We start from the raw sequence: 24999 nt of genomic DNA, 5'->3' as shown, positions 1-24999 counted from the left end.
TTTCTCAGAGAACCAAAATGACTTAACAGTATGAAACATACTGTACAGTTTTATGTTTTATCCTACAGGTTGTGCGTGAGTGGGAACACGATATCAGTTTCCATATTAATCGATTTGAAAATGGACGTTGCAGCATGTGGTAGTTGTTCAAAAGAGCAAAAATTGGGAAAAGCCCATGGTAACCCATTTAATGGAAGGATAACAGTTAATTGAGAGAACAGGGCATAAGATGGAACCAACAGCTATATCTCCCTCTGCTTAAAATAATTACGCTATGTTAACAAGAAACTGATTGTACTAATCTGATGGTGCTGTACATTCAGCCTCCATAGTGCAGATGTGTGATTTCAATAAAGCGGTCGAAGTGGAATTGAGTAACATGCACATCTGAGTAAAGCCACTTCATCATTTCCGCATTCAAGCAGTCCTATATTAATCGCCATACCAATTACATTATCGAATGACAATTATGGTATGTCAATGTCACTACGTGCTTTTAGCAATCATACAATGATACAGGCTTGTACTTCGGTGCAGAAAGTTGATTATGTAGCACAGAATAAAGTCTGGTGATGAAAAGACGATCGTGTTGTGGAATTTCACATTCTAGTCTTGCAAAATCAACAGCGCTTCTCATTTTGAAGTTATGTTGCCTAATAAAAGTACATATCAAGGGCTTGGCGATATTTTTGTTGTCCTCCATGTGTTTTTGACTTATTATGTCGATATTTTGTATCTTCATGTTATTAAAAGTCTTGATGTTACCAAACGTCCTCTCTTAGGACTTGAATAGGTAGTCATTCAAATGCGCCTAGAAGTAAGACGCGCAGTTTTGCGTGCGATTATCTCATGCCATTGTTTCTGGGGTTAACCGTTTGTAGGCCTATTCATGCGATTTTCGGCTTTCGAGGTCACGCACTTTGCTTGTTACGAGGGGTCGTCAATAAGTAATGCAACACATTTCTTTTCTCGGCCAATTTCGGGTGAAAAAATACGGAATTTATTATGGTATATCTTGGAATGTTCCCGCATCAGACCCTATAGTTTCATGAAGTTCCGACAGGTGGCAGAGCTGTGGATAGCCTTCAAAATGACGTCTGTAACTAGATGCGTTCCAAACAGATAGCTACCATTAACTTCCGCCAAACGAAATACCAGAGCATCACAGATATTCATAGGCGCTTGCAGAATGTATATAGAGACCTTGTAACATACAGCCCCCCCCCCCCAGCATTACTATAATATTCGATACCCCGACTTTGTAGCTGGGTAATTTTACTATATAATACTATGAGTGATATTTAAACAAAATCTACGAATAATTGAATAATATGTAAATATGTAACATAATAATCACTACGAACCATCAGCATTTACTCATAACTATAATAATCAGTATGCAATCCATTTGATTAGAAGTAGTTATAAATGTTAGCATCGTTATTACCTACTTTCGTTAATTAAATGCAATGAGATGTGAAAAGTTAAGTTTGGAAAACGTTATTGTAAATCGATCAAAAAGCAATAACCAAATATAAATTCACGTAATTTCAAGTGATATGTAATTTCAAACCCCAAATTTGTAAAGCAGAATTAATACCATTACTAAAATAATTAATTTATCATTGTTAGCACACGTAATTAACTCCACTACTTACGTTTGGATGCACATTTCAAAGTTATGAGACATTAAAGAGGTTAAACAACTTGTATATATATTACGTAAATGTTAGAAATATTTTCCGATCGATAATTGATCTGTATTTATTAAATTAATGATACGCATTATAATAAAAAAGTCATATTTAACTTTCAATCTCAAATTGTACAACTTCTAACCTAAAACTCATCTGTAATTAACTAATATTTTACGCTGTAAGTAATCTGATTGTCTACCTTTTGTATATTTATAACTTTTAATTGTAACTATTAGTTTCACGATGGTGTAATAATTGAAGTAATGAACACTAATTGTTTGGAATATTTATAAGCAAACGCGGCAATGCAGTGTCAGTTCGCCTAGGGGTTCACTTTGTAGTCAAGTCTTCTTGGTCAGTAAGTCGGTCTGTCAGCTGTTGGATTGTCAAAGAGACTACATGTAAAATTTGGAAAAATGTTATCATCAACAAATAAACCTCCGCAAATTGTATGACCTGGAGTTTTAATTAGTAGGTACCACCAGCTACCCGACTCGCAAATTACAAGATAGGTAAAACAAAAATACTTTGTTATGCATCGCCCTTACTTACATCCACTCCAGGTGTAAATATGTAAGTAATTATACTAACGAACCGGTAAGTAAATCATATTCATTGATAAAGTAAGGGAGATGTCATAACCTGACAGTGAACAAAAGCGGGGTGAGTCGTTGGGCGAGGCGTGTGCCACCATCGCGACAACGTCGCGCAAACCTAACCACTCTCCCGCATGCCGGCCAGCCACACACAGATGAGACTCCTACAATGTTACAACTTTTGACGCTCTCGTTCGAGGTGATCGAAGGATCACAGTCAAAAACCACGCTGCACAACTGGACGCCTGTGTTGATAGTGCTGACACACTCGTCCACAAGGTAGGGCACTCTAAGATGTGTATCCCCTGGGTTCCTCACAGTATAAGGGAAAACCGTAAAGAGCTATGAAGAACCGTCCGTGCAGGTTTGCTTGCGTGTTACGAAGCTGATCGTGACAGCTTTCTAGTAGAACATAGTCACAGGAGATGAAACATGAATTCATGACTTCGAACCGGAAACAAGACAGCAATCCATGGAGTGGCGCCACACCAAATCTCCTCAGAAGAAAAAGTTAAAAGCTGCACCCTCAGCCGGTAAAGTCATGGCTTCCGTCTTCTGGTTCTCTGAAGGGGCTGTTCCGTTTGATGCCCTCCCTCGTAGTGCAACGATCCCATTGGACGTATATTGTACTACCCTCAGGAAACTGCACAGGGTGAAAAGTATTTAAATCGACAAACTCTGGGAGGTTGTAGGGGACATCAAAACAAATAGTTTTCCCTAATGTCATTTTTTCCTATGAGGAGTATTTAAACCGGCAGATAAAGATTTCTCTGGCGGCAAATTAATTAAACCAGCAAACACTTTCCCATTTTTTTTTTATGACCAAGAGACAACTCATTAACGCAACCCCATTTTCAATTACAGTAGATTTTCAAAAATTCCTCCATTGACACGTAAACAAAGGTTACACCGTCGGATCATGTTCTGTCTGACACGGGCAAAAACTCTAGGAGTATCCTGAATTGTTCCTGCTGCTGCTACTATCCGGGCAATCACATCCTCTTGTGATGCAACAGAAGTTGCGTAAACAAGGTTGCGCATCTCTCCCTACACAAAAAGTCCAGAGGAGACATCTGGGGATCGAGGAGGCCATGGAACGCGACCACCCCTGCCAATCCACATTTCTGGGAACCGTTGGTCCAGGAATCGACGCACACGACGACTGAAATGTGCCGGCGCCCCGTCATGTTGCAACTACATCCGTTGTCTCAGGGAGCGGGACGTCTTCCAATAATTCTGGCAATGCTCTGGCGAGAATATTGTATTTGTGCCTGCCATTTAATGGCCTAGGTAGAAGATACGGCCCAATTAAACAGTCCCCAACAACACCGACCCACACATTAACGAAGAACCGCACTTGATGAGCGCTAGTAACTGTGGCATGTGGGTTATCGTCACTCCAAACATGCGAATTGTGCGTGTTGAAGACTCCATCACGCCCGAACGTTGCTTCATCGGTAAACAACACAGGGGATGGAAATGTAGAATGCATTTAACACTCTTCCAGGTAGCACTGCGAAAACTGTGCTCTGGGTGGATAATTAACTGGTTCCAGGTTGTGGACACGCTGTAAGTGAAATGGACGTAACAACTGCTCTCGAAGGACTGTTCTTAAATTCGTCTGATTCGTCCCCATGTGACTTGCAATTGCACGAGTGCTGATTGAAGGATCCCGCTCCATATGCTGCAAGACAGCTTCCTCAAATTGCGACGGCGTCCCTGTCCAGGTAATCTGCTTAATGACCCGGTCTCATGGAGACGTTGGTAAACACCAGCAAAGGTCGTATGAGGCGGGATACAGCGATTAGGATATTGTTGTTGATAAACCCACTGTGCAGCTCCGTCCGTTGTGGTGCGCTACGTAGTATGCACCAACCATATTAGTGTACTCACTCAGGTGTATCGCTCCATTAGTAAACAGAGATAATGCACCACTACTTTGTGAACAGCAGTTGCCTACAACTGAAGAGCGTAATACGGCCTCCACCGGTTTAAATAATCCTCATAGGAAAAAATGACATTAGGGAAAATTGTTTGCTTTGAAGTCCCCTACAACCTCCCAGCTTTTGTCGGTTTAAGTACTTTTCACCCTGTATAAACGACTTCAGTGTGTTCGTCGTCAGAAGAATGTAGAGGAACTACTCCTTCTCCATGACAATGGAAGGCCTCACACAGCGCTGCGTATCAGAGAGCAGCTCACAAAACTTCATTAGACTGTTTTTCCTCATCTACCCGACAGCTTAGGTATCGAACCTTCCAACTTCAATCTGTTTGGCCCAGTGAAGAAGGCATTCCGCGGGCAGCAGTACTTGGATGACGGGGAGGTTACTGACGCAGCAAAATGTTGGCTCCGACATCGGGCAGTAGAGTGGTACCATGAGGGCATACAGACCCACCCAGTAAGGCGGTGAAAGGCAGTCGCATTGAATGGAGATTATGTTGAAAAATTCGATTTTGAAGCTCAAAGATTGGGGAATAGTACCGGGTACTGGAATCCTGAATAAAACTAACCTGCTTTCAGAAAAAAAAGTGTTGTATTACCAATGGATAGTTGATTGTATGTGTAGTGTTGAAAATGCCGTGTGCGCCTGAACGCATGCCTCTTCTGCTTGTGAGGCAGGGAGGTACAATCATGCTCATAAATTAATGATACTGCTGATACATGGTGAAACAACGCCCTCGTGGGCGGTTTGCAGGTTTAAATCATCTCGGGGTAGGACCATACGGTGCATTTGACTTGCGGTCGTCGCACGGTGGCGCTGGCAGCAGTCCACAAAGGCAGAGGTATGATGGTACATGTCAGAGTACGGTACAGCGAGTAAGTGTGCAGACGTTTTCAGAGGTGCTAATGGTGACTGTGTGTTGAAAATGGCTCAAAGAACACATAGTGATTACGTTATGAGGGGGTGGAATACTAGGGCGACTGGAGGCTGGAGGCTGGTCAAACACAGCAGGTCGTAGCACGGGCCCTCCGTGTGCCACAAAGTGTGATCTCAAGATCACAGCAACTATTCCAGCAAACAGGAAACGTGGCGAGGCGCTACAGTACGGGATGTCCACATTGTAGAATACCACAAGAAGACCGATATCTCACCATCAGTGCCCGCAGACGGCCACGGAGTACTGCAGGTAGCCTTGCTCGGGACCTTACCGCAGCCACTGGAACAGTTGTCTCCAGATCACAGCAACTATTCCAGCAAACAGGAAACGTGTCCAGGCGCTACAGTACGGGATGTCCACATTGTAGAATACCACAAGAAGACCGATATCTCACCATCAGTGCCCGCAGACGGCCACGGAGTACTGCAGGTAGCCTTGCTCGGGACCTTACCGCAGCCACTGGGACAGTTGTCTCCAGGCACAGTGTCTACAGACGACTGAACAGACATTGTTTATTCGTCCAGAGACCTGCATGGTGGATTCCACTGACCCTTGACCACAGGAGAGCCCGTAAAGCTTGGTGTCAAGAACACAGTACATGGTGTTTGGAATAGTGGTCCCAGGTTATCTTCACGGACAAGTCCAGGTATAGTCTGAAAAGTGATTCTCGCTGGGTTTCATATGGCGTGAACCAGGAACCAGATACCAACCCACTAATGTCCTTGAAAGGGACCTGTATGGAGGTCGTGGTTCTATGGTGTGGTGTGGGATTATATTTAGTGCACGTACACCCCTGCATGTCTTTGATAGAGGAACTGTAACAGGTTAGGTATACCGGAACGTCATTTTGCACCAGTATGTCCGCCTTTTCAGGGGTGCAGTGGCTCCCACCTTCCTCTTGGTGGATGAAACGCACGACCTCACCGAGCTGCCATCATGGAGGAGTGCCTTGAAACAGGAGGTATCAGGCGAATGGAGTGGCTTTCCTGTTCTCCAGACCTAAGCCCCATCGAGCACGTCTGGGATGCTCTCGGTCGACGTATCGCTGCACGTCTTCAAACCCCTACAACACTTCAGGAGCTCCGACAGGCACTGGTGCAAGAATGGGAGGCTATACCCCAGCAGCTGCTCGACCACCTGATCCAGAGTATGGCAACCCGTTCTGCGGCCTGTGTACGTGTGCATGGTGATCATATCCCATATTGCTGTCGTGATACATATGCAGGAAACAGTGGCGTTTTGTAGCACACGTGTTTCGGGACGGTTTTCTCAACTTATCACCAATACCGTGGACTTACAGATCTGTGTCGTGTGTGTTCCCTATGTGCCTATGCTATTAGCGCCAGTTTTGTGTAGTACCACGTTGTGTGGCACCACATTCTGCAATTATCCTTAATTTATGATCATGAGTGGTGATGTGGTGATGTGGTGATAAGTTGCAGAGAGACGCAGACGTTAGGCTAGCTACGCACCTGTGCAGCAGCGCTGCAGAGTCGAACAGGTGCTTGTAGCGCATCTCGCCCACTTGCAGCTTGCCGGGACCATTGCGAAGCAGCGTGCCCTTCACCCAGTGCGGGATGGTTCCTGTAACAAGCGAGCGCGCGTCAGCAAAACGTCACACTCAACGCCAACTGCCGGCTCCTGTCTACATCTTCTCCGCTGGTGATCCTGTACAAGGCAACTGAGAGACAGCATGTTAGTCAGTCCAAGTTTCCAGATAAAATTCACTGACCGTATGCGAAAATATTCAGTTCAAAAATGTTTAAATGTATGTGAAATCTTATGGCACTTAACTGCTAAGGCCAGCCATCCCTAAGCTTACGCACTACTTAACCTAAATTATCCTAAGGACAAACACTCACAGCCATGCCCGAGGGAGGATTCGAACCTCCGCCGGGACCAGCCGCACAGTCCATGACTGCAGCGCCCCAGACCATTCGGCTAATCCCTCGCGGCGAATCTTCAGTATTCAGCTGCATAATTTGTAAGGTTTTGTGCGCGACATCATCCAGGCCTGTGACAGCCACACCTGACCGATTCAAAGAGAGGATCGCTGCGTTGGGAAATGATTAAACACATTCATACGCTCGCAGGTCAAGGTTCTGAACCAGATGCGGCGCGGATACAAGGTTCGGTTCTTGGGGTTGGGACCGCGTCACACTCACTTTTAATATACCAGAAGCGTTTTCAATTTTAATAATAATAAAAGTGAAAAATGTTGTGTCTAAAATAATAACAATGGAAAATCCAGAACGTAATAACGCAAATATTATGAAAATGGTAATTACTACTCACCATATAGAGGATACGTTGAGTCGCAGACGGGTACACACACACACACACACACACACACACACACACACACACACACACACACACACACACACACACACACCTGACTTTTGACCGCTGAGGCCGGATGGCGTACAAAGCGGTTAGTCAGTGGTCATGTGGGTGTGAGCGTTCTTTTTTACTTATCAGTTACAACTAGACGAACGTAAGAGCAACACTACATACACTCCGTGAGCGGAGAAAACCTCCGAGACGGCCCCGCGCAGCTACAGAGGCGCGCGCGCGCCTGTTCTCCAGACCTAAGCCCCATAGAGCACGTCTGGGATGCTCTCGGTCGACCTATCGCTGCACATCTTCAAACCCCTACAACACTTCAGGAGCTCCGACAGGCACAGGTTCAAGAATGGGAGGCTATGCTTTAGCAGCTGCTCGACCACCTGATCCTGTGTGTGTGTGTGTGTGTGTGTGTGTGTGTGTGTGTAATAGAAAAGGCCTTTTGGCCAAAAGCTCAAACGTTCAGCAGTCTTTATGTTGTGCTTGTCTGCGACTCAGCCTCTCCTCTTACAACATCCACGATATACACTCCTAGAAATTGAAATAAGAACACCGTGAATTCATTGTCCCAGGAAGGGGAAACTTTATTGACACATTCTGGGGTCAGATACATCACATGATCACACTGACAGAACCACAGGCACATAGACACAGGCAACAGAGCATGCACAATGTCGGCACTAGTACAGTGTATATCCACCTTTCGCAGCAATGCAGGCTGCTATTCTCCCATGGAGACGATCGTAGAGATGCTGGATGTAGTCCTGTGGAACGGCTTGCCATGCCATTTCCACCTGGCGCCTCAGTTGGACCAGTGTTCGTGCTGGACGTGCAGACCGCGTGAGACGACGCTTCATCCAGTCCCAAACATGCTCAATGGGGGACAGATCCGGAGATCTTGCTGGCCAGGGTAGTTGACTTACACCTTCTAGAGCACGTTGGGTGGCACGGGATACATGGGGACGTGCATTGTCCTGTTGGAACATCAAGTTCCCTTGCCGGTCTAGGAATGGTAGAACGATGGGTTCGATGACGGTTTGGATGTACCGTGCACTATTCAGTGTCCCCTTGACGATCACCAGAGGTGTACGGCCAGTGTAGGAGATCGCTCCCCACACCATGATGCCGGGTGTTGGCCCTGTGTGCCTCGGTCGTATGCAGTCCTGATTGTGGCGCTCACCTGCACGGCGCCAAACACGCATACGACCATCATTGGCACCAAGGCAGAAGCGACTCTCATCGCTGAAGACGACACGTCTCCATTCGTCCCTCCATTCACGCCTGTCGCGACACCACTGGAGGCGGGCTGCACGATGTTGGGGCGTGAGCGGAAGACGGCCTAACGGTGTGCGGGACCGTAGCCCAGCTTCATGGAGACGGTTACGAATGGTCCTCGCCGATACCCCAGGAGCAACAGTGTCCCTAATTTGCTGGGAAGTGGCGGTGCGGTCCCCTACGGCACTGCGTAGGATCCTACGGTCTTGGCGTGCATCCGTGCGTCGCTGCGGTCCGGTCCCAGGTCGACGGGCACGTGCACCTTCCGCCGACCACTGGCAACATCGATGTACTGTGGAGACCTCACGCCCCACGTGTTGAGTAATTCGGCGGTACGTCCACCCAGCCTCCCGCATGCCCACTATACGCCCTCGCTCAAAGTCCGTCAACTGCACATACGGTTCACGCCCACGCTGTCGCGGCATGCTACCAGTGTTAAAGACTGCGATGGAGCTCCGTATGCCACGGCAAACTGGCTGACACTGACGGCGGCGGTGCACAAATGCTGCGCAGCTAGCGCCATTCGACGGCCAACACCGCGGTTCCCGGTGTGTCCGCTGTGCCGTGCGTGTGATCATTGCTTGTACAGCCCTCTCGCAGTGTCCGGAGCAAGTATGGTGGGTCTGACACACTGGTGTCAATGTGTTCTTTTTTCCATTTCCAGGAGTGTATATAATATTAAGAGTGGAATATGATCGTGTAGATAATATTCATTCAATTACGTAATTATTTCTTAAAAAATGATAATGTAAAACAGAGACAATAGTTGTCTCACATTCTTTGTTAATCTTTGTCATTCTTTTCTTTTGTCTTTTTCTGATGTACATCGCCGACGCAAGTCGCGAATCGATTTGAGGTCTGTTAAATGAAAAACACTTAAGGTAAAACTGTTGTACTTTTATGTTCATTTGCTGGTAAAAACAAATAGAGCCAAATGCGTTAAAACGATATATGATTAATTATTAAAAATGCACTTCCTGTTTTAATTATAATTTTGTATTAATTGTTTTATCATAGCTGCAAGAAGCGCAGCCATTGTTAGTTGCGATTATATAGCAACTTCGTCTGTACTTCTAGTCGAAAATAGCATGGGTTTGTGTTAAACTAATATTCAAAACAATTTAATATTTTTTATTGGTGGCATCAATTTAAATGATTTATTGGGAAAAGGAAAATCTTAATTAAAAAAGAAATCCTCTACCTTTTGTTGGCCGCCATCTCAAATTTTATCACAGTGGCAAATTTAAATTACTTGAAACTGCAAACTTTCAATATTCCGTTGGGTAAGAAATAAATGTGCACCGGTGATACTGAACTCTATTTATAAAAGAAAAAAATTAATCGAATCAGACTGCATTTTGTATGAACAGTGCTGATGGTATTTATTGTTGAACAAGATTTCATTGCTGATGTATGAGGCCAAAATTAAACTACGCACGAATCACGGAGAAAAATATTTCTGGTAGCATACGTCAGTGTTGTGTGCGGGTGGTATTCTGTAGTTCCTTTTGATTTTCAATTTGCTAAGAATAATTAAATCCACCGAAGACAAGAAAAAATTATAAAAGCACTGATGTACGATTTGTAATTTTAGTGATATGAACACAGCTTACAGTCAACATTATTACACTACGTCAGGTGGAATTCTTGTGCAATTTGAACAAACTAATTATCCGGGAGAAGTTGTAGTACGAGGAATGCATTATACATGTGTATAATATTGTCAGTATCATTTACAAAACCAAATCAATGGTTCAAAAAATGGCTCTGAGCACTATGGGACTCAACTGCTTTGGTCATTAGTCCCCTAGAACTTAGAACTACTTAAACCTAACTAACCTAAGGACATCACACACATCCATGCCCGAGGCAGGATTCGAACCTGCGACCGTAGCAGTCGCACGGTTCCGGACTGCGCGCCTAGAACACCAAATCAATGCAACTGCTAAATAACAGAGTGAATTCAAACCGCAGAATACCATAGAGTATCGTATCATCCATATTCACTGCACTTGTCGATGTTGATGATACACAAAAGCCGCCACACTATATATGGTGAGTAGCGATCTATGGTTTTCATAATACTGTCTATAAAACGTTGTTTACATTAGCATTTAGCACATCGTTTTAGCATAGCTTCTCAAAAATTGCGATGTAGAGAGATATTGCATTTGAAAAGATTTCGTTCCAAAATTTGAGAAGAAGGTGCAATTGATCTAAGGAAATTTCATTTCGCTACTAAAAGTGGCTGAAGGTCACGAAACACTTCTAGTAGAGCTGTCATACAAATTCATTTCGGATATTTCCAAAAGTTGTGTTATAAGAACACGAATTTGCGAGGAGGCTTCAAAAAAGTAAGTTACACCTAACAATGCCATAAATACCAAACGTGGTTCAGCTGTGGTTTCACGTGAGTTCTGCCAATACGAACATAAATTCCAGTAATTCTATAGAATGTGTTCAGACAGTTTCCACGTTTTGGAGCAACTAATGTCAGCTGCTCTGACAAAGCAGGACAAAAATTTCATTGCTGCTTCTCTTGCTGAGAAGGTACTAATTACAATAAGGTAAGCTGGTGCATGTGTTCGACTGTAGTTAAAAATGCCACAACGTAAAGTTTATTTTTAGACTCCAGGCGTCTTTTTATTTCAGTAAGTGTTTTCATTCCGAGCTTCGGCGTGTGTCCGCAGCACAAGAAAAAGAGAAACACGAGACGGCTCTGCATTCCGCATACCAGACTGAAATAGCCTCGCGCGTGGCGCCTAGCTTCCAACATCGTCGCGGACAACATATATCACGTATTTTCTCGATGATGGAAAGAGGAATCTCTCCCCTTCTATCGTTAAAAACAATTTCTATTGCCAGCTACGAGGGTCACTCCAAAAGAAATGCACACTATTTTTGCAAAAATACAGTTTTCATTCTGTATCTGTGAAAGTTTTACAGTGTGTAGGTACATCCTTCCCACTTGTTTTCAAACTTAGTTCAACCTGTTCCCGTGAGTGGCGCCGTCACAGCATGTCTTCAAGATGGCTGTTACATTTGACATTCGTCAGAAGCAATGTGCTGTCATAGGATTCCTGTGCTGTGAAAACGGGACAGTGGGAAGCATCTACAAGAGGTTGAAAAAGGTGTATGGAAATGCTGCAGTCGATCGCAGTACAGTTAGTGGGTGGGCAAGCAGCTTACGTGATGAAAGCGGGCATGGCAATATTTACGATTGTCCACGCAGCGGCAGGCCTCGTACTGCACACACTCCAGACAATGTGCAGAGAGTTAACGAATTGGTGGCTGCTGACAGACGCATTACAGTGAACGAATTGTGACGCTACGTTTGGATAGGGGAAGGAAGTGTTTGCAGAATACTGAAAGTGTTGGCGTTAAAAAAAGGTTTGTGCCAGGTGGGTTCCCAGGATTTTGACAGTGGCTCACAAAGAAACAAGAAAAACGGTATGCAAAGAACTTTTGGAACAGTATGAGAATGGTGGGAATGAATTTCTTGGAAGAATTGTGATGGGTGATGAAACATGGCTCCATCATTTATCACCAGAGACGAAGAGGCAATCAGTGGTGTGGCTTCATGCAAATTCCCCCAAGAAAAAAAAAATTCAAAACCACAACTTCTTCGGGAAAAGTTATGGCTACGGTGTTTTTCGATTTCGAAGGACTCTTGCTTGTGGACATCATGCCAAGTGGAACCACCATAAATTCTGATGCATATGTGACGACACTGAAGAAACTTCAAGCTCGACTGAGTTGTGTTCGACCACATCGGCAAAAGCAGGATGTTTTGCTGTTGCACGACAATGCACAGCCACATGTCAGTCGAAAAACCGTGGAAGCGATCACAAAACTCGGATGGACAACACTGAAACACCCACCTTACAGTCCTGACCTGGCTCCATGGGACTGTATCTCTTTGGGAAACTGAAAGACTCTCTTCGTGGAACAAGGTTTGAAGATGATGACTCCCTTGTGCTCACGGCCAAACAGTGGCTCCAAACAGGTTGGTCTAGAATTTTACCGTGTGAGTATACGGGCGCTGGTTCCAGGATGGCGCAAGGCAGTTGAGAGGGATGGAAATTATGTGGAGAAATGAAAATACTGTTCCTAAAGGATGTATCTACACACTGTAAAACTTTCAAACATGTAGAAGAAAAGATAGATTTTTTTTAAAAAAATAGTGTGCATTTCTTTTGGAGTGACCCTCGTATATTACGTATGCAGTAATGTAGGATCTAAAACGTGCCAAACGTAAACTGGCAAACAACTGCGAATGTTACAAAACAAGCGCAGTGTTTTACTTTATAATGAAGTGTCACAACAACTATGGGAAATAACGAGAAGAAAACCAGTTTATTATTTTATGCAGTGACGTCAGCCTATACGATGCAAAAAATTATTATCAGTATTATTTTTTAGCAGAACAGTTAGCTCAAAATCGAATAAGAAAAAATGCACAGTAGAGCATACATGCGAGACCACAATGCAACGGGTATTAATTTTTTACGCGGAAAGTTTTACCGAGAAACTAAAACAGACATGGTTATGTTACCTCTCATACGACAGTGTAATGGCGCCATTTTTCAACATAACAATTCTCTTCCACATATAGTAGGTCTCTATGAACTGTGTGATGTTGAGGTACGGCCATGGCCAGCAAGATCCCCAGATCTACTGTATTTGAAGTTGTGGAGGCATATGTCAGTTAACTTTCAATCTTTCAATGACTGTCATTCAGCAAATGTGTGAAAGAAAAACACGAAGTCTAGAGTAAGATACTCTGACACCTAAAACACTGAAACGTTGATAACACAAACTTACACCACATTTACAAACCACTCCATTTAACAGAATAACCAGCCTGGCTGACATAAAAACGCCAGCAAGTAGTAATAATTTTTGGATGTCTAGTGTCCACCTACCGCAACCCAAAAAGATGCACTACGATAGCTTTAATCATAAGTACACCATCCCTTTCACATGAACGAATTATTTTACGCGCTTATAATCTACACCTAAAATTTCTGATAAAGACATTGCCTAATAAGTTTCCAAAAACTTGTGATTTCAGTCCATAGATTCCAAACTATAACCTGATTATGTATTTTTCGTTCTCAGGCTGCCAAATACTGCTGCTTTGACTGAACTAATCAGCTTCTCAAAGTCCGTGTTTCGTGCTGTGTCGGCCATTATGACCGAAAATAACGAACCGATTTGACTTTCAACAATTGTGTTCCGAAATCTGTACTTTCGGGCGATGAGATCGCCTACACTGTGACCGCGCACATAGTCAGGTTCTAATTTGGAAAGATATGCTGACTTTGGACGATGATGGTCGTCAGAGGAATCCACCGATATCGGTGTCACTGTGACCGAAACCTTAGCGAACTGGACTACGGAAGCGGGTTCTCTTAACGATATAGTATTTTAGGGGTGACCAGGAGATGGAAGAGAGGCTTCTATTATCACTAACACTGATTTCCCAACTCAACATGGTGTATGCATTAATACTTACAGGAAATGATTGATTTCGTCTTCAACAAGGTGTTTGAACATGTATATCTGAAAAGTGATCCGCAGGCAATCTTTTAATCAGTACTCTCGCGGATGCCTACACTGCAGCCAAGACTCTACCGCTGGAGCGGCCCCAATGGTTTCGTTGTCGACGGGAAGTTTTCGGCCTCCTTCTAACAGTTTTGCGAGATCACGTTTAAGTCCAGCACGTAACCATACTCTTCGCTGAGAAACTGTATTAGATTGTAATACTGACCTGTTTCACATCATGGTGACAGATTGCACTTACGTTCCACGGAATACGTAAAACATCGTCATCATCGTTATCTTCTATAGGCTAGGCCTTGTCATTGCAACCATGTTTGTTTCTCCTCTGTTGAGCAGTTCGTGTCACCGTACTGTTTGAAGTCGATCCATCAAAGATTCATATGATTCCTTCACGGCCTTCGTCTTCCTTTATTCCCCTAAACCTTTTCTTCCAATATGGTGGTCAAGAATTCGTTGTATACGTATCGTATGGCAGTGATCAGTTCCATTGTTTCATATACTTGCTTGAGGACTCTCTTGTTCATTTTGCTCTCTCCATCTTATTTTCAGTATCCTCCATATCCACATTTCCATTGCTTTCAGGCCGTTTCATTAGGACCTCTATTTCACTGCTATGTAACAGAACACTCCAGAGAAATGCTTTCAGGAATTCTTTCGTATTTTTAAGACTTAAGTGCATGAATCAGAAGCTGTTTATTGTTACCGAAAGCCTGTCTAGCGGTGGCAATTATTCTGATTTCTGTAGTGCACCTATTACCTTCAGTGATACTGCCTTTTAAGTAGCAGAACTGACTGCATTGTTGTATGGTTTCATCATCTATCTTGCATTTGTGTCTTTTTGATGGATTTATAAAACTCGTGTAGCATTGTTAGTTCCTTCTCCATACCTGCATTTAATGTAATGTCATCTGAAAACCTTATATAATGGATTTCTTGTCTGTTGATTTTGATGTGTTTGGTCGCTGTCAAACCTGGATATGGTCTCTACACTGAACATGTTAAACAGAGGTACTGCGCAAACTTGTCTCACTCCCGTTCTTTACATTTCCATTAACGTCTATCTCTGCGATTTTGTTTTCGTACAGGAATACAATGAAACTCTGTTCCTCCAGTGCAATCCTATATTCTTTAGGGTTTTTAAAGAAGCTGCTTCCATACCTTTTCCCGGCGAATTGAATGTTCAAATAACTTACGGGTTTGCTGCCGGGTGACGTCATCGACTACCGCCGATATTTCGGCAGGAGCACACCCTGCCATTCTCAAGGCACAATTGCAAGGAGGAAGCAACGTGCAAGGGAATTTAATAACTCGATTCACAGAGGAGAAACAAGGAAGATACCACACAGAACAAGTAATCGCAGAGTCAAAACACAGCCAAGGATATCAAACATCAGAAATATCGACAGTGACTATTAATCAACAGGTGAGGTAGCACTAATTCTGTCCCCTCTGTTTTTTTTATGAGAGACAGAGCCGGATTCCAAGCAGCATTTAGACAAAAATCCACCATCTCTGTTTATAAGGTTGCTTGATAGTCTCATTTAAACAGCTTCCTTAATAACACTATCCCAATAGTTTGGCGTGCAAGCCAGAATCTCCGTGTTGTATTCCATAGGATGACCGGTGTCAAGGCAATATTCTGCAATAGCGGATTTGCTCGGCTGTTAGCATGTGTGATGCTTATGTTCAAGGAAAACAATGTTCAAGGAAAACAATGTTCAAGGAAAACAATGTTCAAGGAAAACAATGTTCAAGGAAAACAATGTTCAAGGAAAACAATGTTCAAGGAAAACAATGTTCAAGGAAAACAATGTTCAAGGAAAACAATGTTCAAGGAAAACAATGTTCAAGGAAAACAATGTTCAAGGAAAACAATGTTCAAGGAAAACAATGTTCAAGGAAAACAATGTTCAAGGAAAACAATGTTCAAGGAAAACAATGTTCAAGGAAAACAATGTTCAAGGAAAACAATGTTCAAGGAAAACAATGGGTGCCTTCCCTTCCTTGATGTGTTGATCAGAAGGAAGACTAATGGTACGTTGGGACATTCTGTTCATAGGAAGCCTACTCACACTGACGTGTACCTGCGAGCTGATAGTTGTCACCATCCAGCTCAGAGTGAGGGAGTACTTCGTACTTTGGCTCACAGGGCCCACGTTACCTCAGACCCTGAAAGTTTGGCAGCTGAGTTATCACCTCTCGTCAGAATCGTTAGAGGCAGATCAAACGTGCGTTGCGCTAACAGCCTTCTGTGCAATGGGTGAATGACGATAGCGACGATATTTCACCTAAGTCTACGGCCTTTTTGCCTTACGCAGCAAGCATTTCCAACAGGATTGGCCGTATTTTGCGGAAATATGATGTGAAATGTGTTTTTCGACCACCTTTTAAGATTAAGGCCCTGTTGGCGTTTGTAAAAGATGATCTTGGTTTGCGTAAGGTTGGTGTCCATCCTATTCCTTGCAGTTGTGGCATGCCATATATTGGTCAGACAATCAGGACTGTGGAAGACCGATGTATTGAACATAAGCGTCACACACGCTTACAACAGCCTAGCAAATCCGATATTGCAGAACATTGCCTTGACACCGGTCATCCTACGGAATACAACAACACGGAGATTCTGGCTTGCACGTCTAGCTATTGGGATAGCGTCTTTAAGGAAACCGTTGAAATCAAACTAGATTTTGTCTAAATGCTGCTTGGAATCCGGCTCTGTCTCTCATCAAAAAACAGAGGGACAGAATTAGTGCTACCTCACCTATTGATTAATAGTCACTATCGATATTTCTGATGTTGATTATCCTTGGTTGTGTGTTGATTCTGCTGTTATTTGTTCTGTGTGTGGTATCTTCCTTGTTTCTCCTCTGTGAATCGAGGTATTAAATTCCCTTGCACATTGCTTCCTCCTAGCAGTTGTGCCTTGAGAATGTCAGGGTGTGCTCCTGCCAAAATATCGGCGATGGCCGACGACGTCACCCGGCAGCAAACCCGTAAATTATTTGGACAAGCTGCTTCCAGTTTACATCATCGAAGGCTTTCTCCATATGCACGAATGCAGTGTACGAGAGCGTGCCGAAAAGTAATGCCTCCGAATTTTTTATGTGAAACGCCTTTTTTCTTCATGTCTAGATGTTTATTTCACAACATAGTCACCCTGGCGACAAACACATTTCTCCCAATGAGAGACACAGCCACTGCAGACTATTTGACTTTGTTGACGAAGGCACACAACCTCATCTCTCTTAGCGCCGCTTCATCACTTACAACATGAAGTCCTCGAAGGTGTTCTTTAAGTTTTGGAAACAGATGAGAAACGGACGGAGCCAAGGCGGGACTGTGTAGAGGATAATCGATGGCAGCGAACCCAAGGCGTCTGATTATTGCTGGTTTCGCAGCGCTCGTGTGTGGTCAGGTATTGTCATGCTGAAGGAGCGCATGCCCCATGCATGGAGGCAAGTTTTCCGCGTTAAGAAACTCGACTTACAGCACGCTGTTTTTCACGAACCGACGTAGTTACGTTACAGACTACAACGCTACACGCTAGAAATTGGAGCCCTCTATCGGCAGAGAGTTGCACCTTGCGTTAGCGAAGCTGGGAAGTCGACGGATAATATGAATGACTTGTAATACTCTCCGCAACATATATCTGAAAGCGTGGGTGGCGTCAAGGAGAGAACTGCCACTGAGCTCCATCATTACCAGGCAGCTCAGTTAACTGCCACTGAGCTCCATCATCTTCAAAGTCATAACACCAATTCACTTTCGCTAATTTTTTCTACACCACCTAAGCATATTATTGCTTTATCTATTTCGTCGAAGGGGATCTGCTCCTTGTTTTCTCACACAGTTTTTAAACGCGTTCGTACAACGGAATCCAATCTTCTTCAGTCATTGAATTAAATTTATCCTCGCACAAATGGAAGTTTGATGGCGTAGAGAAAGTCTCTGTTTCCCTTCCTATTTTTTTTAAATTGCTTCAAATACGCATTTTTTTTTCACTGACGTCGCTTCTCTCCCAACAATATGAGCCTGCTTGATTTTCTTCCCCAGCGGAAGCCTAATTTCTTTAATAAGCGCCTTACACCAGTGCTGCTGACGTGGAGCGCACCAGATCAGATATTGAAGACAGAATAAAATTAAAAAAATATCAGAGGCATTACTTTTCAGCACTCCCTCACACGTCTTCTGTTTAACACCTAGTCTCCATTCTAGAAGAGTTGTTATTGCTAGGTGAGCTGCTCTAGCTCCTTTCCCTGACTTGAAACCAAACTGATCCTGAGAGATATGTTGTTAAAGTTTTTTAATCCTGTTCTTGATTACACTGAGCATTATTTTCGAGACACGTGACAGCAGTGTTAGTCTTCTATAGTCAAAACATTCACTGACATTTCCTTTCTTCGGTGTCTCTATGTGTGACAAAGTTTCTACTATTTACTGTACCACAAAATACAGGGTAACACACGGGAGGCGGACATTTTTTAATAAAATAACACTCAGCCAACTTTAAAATTAATGCATGTTTATTTACACAAAATCGAAGCTCATTATTTGTCATTTTAGTTAAAGTTATTTGTGAAAAATAATGTCGTTAAGGTGATGTCCATCATTTCGAATGAGGACTCAAGTCTCTTCTCAAAATCCTCCATCACACGGACTAAAATCTCTGCAGGGATGGCAGCAATTTCTTGTATGATTGCATTCTTCAACTCGTCCAAATTTCGTGGTTTGTGGTTATAGACAGTTCTTAAGGTACCCTCACAGAAGTCACATACTGACAAGTTGGGAGACCTGGGAGGCCAAGGAACATTGCGAAAGCGTGAGATAATCTGGCCAGGAAACATGCGTCTAAGAACTGTCATTTAAGTGTTTGTAGTGTGCGATGTTGCCCCATCTTGCTGGAGCCTACCGCGTTTTAAAGGGATTCGTAGTGTTCTTAGTACTGATTTCAAGATAGTTTCAAGTGTAAGAATGCAACAAACCGAATCAACAGTAACTGTGGCCCCGTTCTCCTCAAAAAATAACGTCTAATAATGCCAACAGAGCCAAGAGCACACAAGACTTACTTTTTCTGAGGGTAGAGGACGCTGGTGGATAAGGTGTGGATGCTCTGGAGCCCAGTAACGTAGGTTTTGCTTATTAACGGTCCTATTTAAATGAAAATGAGCTTCATCGCTCATCAATAAAATTTCATTTTCATTCGACCCCAAAATCACTTGCATTCTGTAAGCGAAGTCTTCTCGTACAGCAAAATCAGTTTCCTTAAGTTGTTGGATAATGAGCATTTTGTAGGTATGGAATTTTAATTCTTTATGCAAAATTTGTCTACCGATTCACGATTGATTCATAACTCGCTAGCATGACGTCTTGCTGACCGTCCTGGGCTTCTCACTGCCACTTACCTTACCCTTTCAACATTTTCTGGTGTCGTTACTCTACGTCTCGGGCCAGGATTCTACTTATCCATTACGTTTCCAGTTGATCTGAAGTTTTCCACCCATCTGAGGATTGTGTTACGGCTCGGAACAGCTCCATGTCGACCAACATTAAACCGCGCACGAAACAATCGCTGTGTAGCAATAATAGTCTCACCACTTTTCACGAAACTGTCATAGACAAACACTCGACGTTGCAAGTCCCGCTGCTCCATAGTAGCTGAGTAAATGAAATGGCATCTTGTGTGGATCAGAACTATCCCCACCATGACCACCTCTCACCACCGCGTCCTCAGTACTACGCAGTTCAAAACCGTCCGTCTCCCGTGTGTCACCCTATACTAGCCGCTTTGCGTGATACCATTTGCCAAAGATCTCTTTTCGACTTCGAACGTCGTGACTTCTCACTCCATATTGTGCATGGCACGACAGTGTTTTCGCTGCTGACTGAGCGTCTGACGTCACACTGGGTAAAGTGGGGCCTCTGCAGCGGGCTTGTGACGTCACGGCTTGTCCGCCATACGCCGGGAAGGCTCGACTCTGTGCAGGGCCCACGAGAAATCTATATTAATTGAAAAGGTAGAGATTTAAGGTCTTAATTTTGTCGTGTGCTGTCGAGAACTAACTCCCCTCCCAAGAATTATTAAACACCTACAGTGTCACGTGCCGTGACTTAAGCGCCACGGCCGGTGTAAAGGCGGGACTTGACTTGGAGTTTGTCTCGAAATAAAAATTGCCACGCCCTCTGCTACAGCAAGCTGATAGCCGCGTCGGAGGCGCCAGCTGTCTAGCAGACACAACACAGCTACTCATACGTGTGTCTTGAAATTTGCTGCCTGGTTGCCGTGGGCTGAGAAGAGGTTTCACGCCTTCGAAAGAGGACGCTGTGCGATAGGCAGTTGTTTCTAAATCATCTGTTTGTGAATGCAAATATCGTAGATTCCAGAGATCACATTGCAACGCCCTTAGATGTGTCTGAAATTACCATAGAGTAAATATCTCCGGAGTGAGCATTCACATAACAGATTTTGTGTTGTCAACATACGTTGCCGGTCAGGTCACGTGTTCTCGGGACGTCGTATGTTTGTCCGTACAGCGCCCTGTATATTTAGAATGTCACTACATCCCTACGGATTCTTTTCGTACGTGTCGTGGATTATTTATATATGTTGCGCAGACATTTTAACAGTATCCATTTAATACCGGGAATAAACCAGCTTCGTAACTTTTAAGGGTAAGTGATATTACATCCTGCTTCTTTGCGATAGGTGTCACAGTTCAGATGCACTCGATTTTTGGTAGTTTTCGGTATGTTACGGCACTTTATAGTATTACAGAGCCTGTTGTACATTTTAGCAGTGACAGTCTTACAAAACGACTTGACAGTACGCCAGTACTTTTGCAAGTGTCCGAAAAAACACCGATTTTGCCACACATTAGCGATTATATCCCTGCTAATTCGTCCATTTTTCTGCTATTTCTGCGTATTTATTTCCTCGTTTTTGCGACCTAAAGCACAATTTTTCTTTCTGGTGACACTTTGAAGTATTCATTTAACACATTTTACGTTCTTGCTCCCAGTTTATTAAATAAGTAGTAGACTGAGTAATCTATATACACAATCGACAAGTCACTGATAAACGAATGGAGGATAGTATTTGCTGAAACAACTAACCATTCCCTTTCCTGTTCCACTACCAAAATTTACGAGAGGAAGCGATTGTTTGTAAGCTTTTGTACGAGCCGTAATATCTATTATATAGTCATAAAATCGTAGAAAAATAGGTCTACAGAATGAAGCCTTAATTATAATGCGTCTCGAAATTTTTAAACATATACAGTGTCTCTTCCTAATATGATAACTATATTTAGAGCTACATGGTATGTACCAATGAAAAGATACTATCCCTCCTTTCACATATTTTTCTTTGCGCTCGTAGCAACAACAGTAATTCACCATCACTATTACACTATCAACAAAAGGTGAAACACAACAAAAACTCTTTATATTATAAACTTCAAACGCTGCAGAAAGCACACACACACACACACAGCGAAGTCCCGAAAACACGTGACAAACCTCGTTTAATGTTGACAACATGCGCAGAACGCAATGCTCACTCCAGAGATATTTACTCTATGGAAATGACGCGCAGTCTTGTTGTGTAACATCACGTCTGTCAGTGCCAGTGTTGTGCCGCGAGAGTGACGTATGCGCGTGTTGAGGCTTCGCGTCGGCCCTGGACGCGGTCTTTCAACCGCCTCGCTGACTCACCGCGGTCTTGTCAGAGCGGGTCCTTGGCCACAGCAAACCTCCGGATAACTGGTAAAGAACCAGAAAAAAAAACAAAAAATGCCACAAGATACGGCAATATGTACCAGGGACGCGGCAGTGCAGTATCGGCGAACAACACACGAGAGCAAGTGGACACACAAATTCGGCGAGCTCCGTTTGGAGCAGGCCGGTATTATCTTCCTCAAACCTCTGTGAAGCGCGTGGCAGAGGGTATTTTTAGTGGCCCATATAGTAGGATATCTTCTGTTTCGGTTCGCGGCTAGGGCATGGGAAGCATGGCTGCTGTGACCTGTTACTTGCCTAATTTTATCAATACGTTGTATATGTAGAGAGCTCTAAAATGTTCGTAGTTTATGCACTGAAATATGCTTCTTTAAGTGCTAGCGCAAAAGTCGAGCACACTCAGGATAGAGGTACATCAGGAAGCTCCGGTACTGATGGAGACAATCGATTCAGTCGGTAGTTGGGAAGTAATCTACTGATATGGTTGAAGCTTTACGCATCGGTTGAATAAATTCGTTCACCCTTCTGAGTGAAACCAAGAGAACGACCAAACGGAAAAAATATCTTTTCAGTCAGCAGTAGTTGTGGTCTTCAGTCCAGAGACTGGTTTGATGCACCTCTCCATGCTACTCTATCCTGTGCAAGCTGCTTCATCTCCCAGTACCTACTGCAACCAAAATCCCTCTGAATCTGCTTAGTGTATTCATCTCTGTCTCCCTCTACGATTTTTACCCTCCACGCTGCCCTCCCATACTAAATTGGTGATCCCTTGATGCCTCAGAACATGTCCTACAAACCGATCCCTTCTTCTAGTGAAGTTGTGCCACAAACTCATCTTCTCGCCAATTCTGTTCAGTACCTCCTACTTAGTTATGTGATCTACCCATCTAATCTTCAGCATTCTTCTGTAGCACTACATTTCGAAAGCTTCTATTCTCTTCTTGTCCAAACTATTTATCGTCCATGTTTCACTTCCATACATGGCTACACTCCATACAGATACTTTCAGAAACGACTTCCTGACACTTAAATTTATACTCGATGTTAACAAATTTTTGTTCTTCAGAAACTCTCTCTCTGCCATTGCCAGTCTACATTTTATATCCTCTCTACTTCGACCATCAGTCATTTTGCTCCCCAAGTATCAAAACTCCTTTACTACTTGAAGTGTCTCGTTTTCTAATCTAATTCCCTCAGCATCACCCGACTTTATTCGACTATATTCCATTATCCTCGTTTTTCTTTTGTTGGTGTTCATCTTATACCCTCCTTTGAAGACATTGTCCATTCCTTTCAACTACTTTTCCAAGTCCTTTGCTGTCTCTGACAGAATTACAATGTCATTGGCGAACCTCAAAGTTTTTGTTTCTTCTCCATGTATTTTAATTCCTACTCCGAACTTTTCTTATGTTTCCTTCACTGCTTGCTCAATATACAGATTGAATAACACCTGAGAGAGGCTACAACCCTTTCTCACACCCTTCCCAGCCACTGCTTCCCTTTCATGTCCCTCGACTCATAACTGCCATCTGGTTTCTGTACAAATTGTAAATAGCCTTTCGCTCCCTGTATTTTACCCATGCCACCTTCAGAACTTGAAAGAGAGTATTCCAGTCAACATTGTCAAATGCTTTCTGTAAGTCTACAGATGCTAGAAATGTAGGTTTGCCTTTCCTTAATCTATCTTCTAAGATAAGTCGTAGGGTCAGTAATGCCTGTAGAGAGCTCTAAAATGTTCGTAGTTTCTGGACTAAAACACGCTTCTTTAAGCGCTAGCGCAAAAGTCGAACACACTCAGAACAGAGTTACAACAGGCAGCTCCGGTACTGATGGAGACAATCGATTCAGTCTGTAGTTGGGAAATAATCTACTGATTTCGTTGAAGTTTTACGCATCGGTTGAATAAATCCGTTCATTCTTCTGAGTGAAAGCAATGTTATGAGAACAAATGAATGAAAAAAAATCGATTCATTCAGCAGTAGTTTCATGTATTCGTTGCGTTATTATGCATTCATTTCTTTCGACTGAAACCAGTGTGCAGGAACAACCGAATGACAAGAATCGATATAGAACGTTGTATTTTTGCAAACAGACTGAACCATTCATTCTTTCTTTTTAAATGAAACCACTCTGTAGTTTTTCTGTCTGTTGGAACATGCATTCGTTCTTTCAACTGAAACTGCTCTCTAGGGTTTTAGATGACTGAGGGATCCATTTGTCGTTCAGAATCAAACCAGTCTGCAGTACTGCCACTGGCTGAACTAAAGCAATGGTTTACACTGGCAAGTTGCGCATAAAAGTTCCTTTGTGTTACTTCAAGGAGGAGGGAATGCTGCCGATATTTGGCAACAGTTTGCGTTACGTTTTGCTGAAAAGGTAATTAAAAATCGTTAGAATGTAGCCCTGAAACACTTATTCAGCCGTTTATCTGTGCGAAAGGAAAATATTTTCGTGCAGAAAATTACGTCACTGGCTACGTATGTGCAGATCACATCCATACGCACAGAGCTGTCTACATTTCACAACCTGCGAGGAGTAGCCGATATAATGTAAGAATAAGTAGTGTTCACGTTCGTACTTTGGTACTTCACTTTCACAGTTAAATCTCTCTGTAGCCAATACTGTACACAGTCTGTAATAAGTTCGCACCCCGGTGGAACGCTGGGAGCGGCAAATGGAATCACCTGACAGTTGATCGTCTTCGTGTTGTTAAGTCATTAGTGACTGAACTCTGTTATAGCCCGTTATCATTGTTATTGTCATTCTGATATTTGCTGTTTATACATAGCTTTTAGTTCAGTTTTTCGTCCGTGTTTCTGAATAGTGCGTCTGGATAATAGTGAACTTCGTATCTAGATCAAGATGTCGAAACGCTCAGTTCCTTGCGAATAGGAAAAATCGTATGA

General features: G+C 43.3%; 1 protein-coding gene across 4 annotated transcripts in view; it reads right to left on the bottom strand.

Annotated features, from left to right (window-relative positions):
• The window catches only part of LOC126278180 (carotenoid isomerooxygenase), a 323874-nt gene that overhangs the window by 61093 nt on the left and 237782 nt on the right, over positions 1-24999 (bottom strand). For all 4 annotated transcript variants that reach the window (XM_049978088.1, XM_049978086.1, XM_049978089.1 and 1 more), the window contains one exon: positions 6646-6757. In XM_049978088.1, the coding sequence (XP_049834045.1) occupies positions 6646-6757 (112 nt within the window). The remainder of the gene's footprint in view (positions 1-6645; positions 6758-24999) is intronic.

Source organism: Schistocerca gregaria, chromosome 6, assembly GCF_023897955.1.
Source record: "Schistocerca gregaria isolate iqSchGreg1 chromosome 6, iqSchGreg1.2, whole genome shotgun sequence".
Classification (NCBI taxonomy): Eukaryota; Metazoa; Arthropoda; class Insecta; order Orthoptera; family Acrididae; genus Schistocerca; species Schistocerca gregaria.
This window is presented reverse-complemented; position numbering and strand designations above follow the sequence as displayed.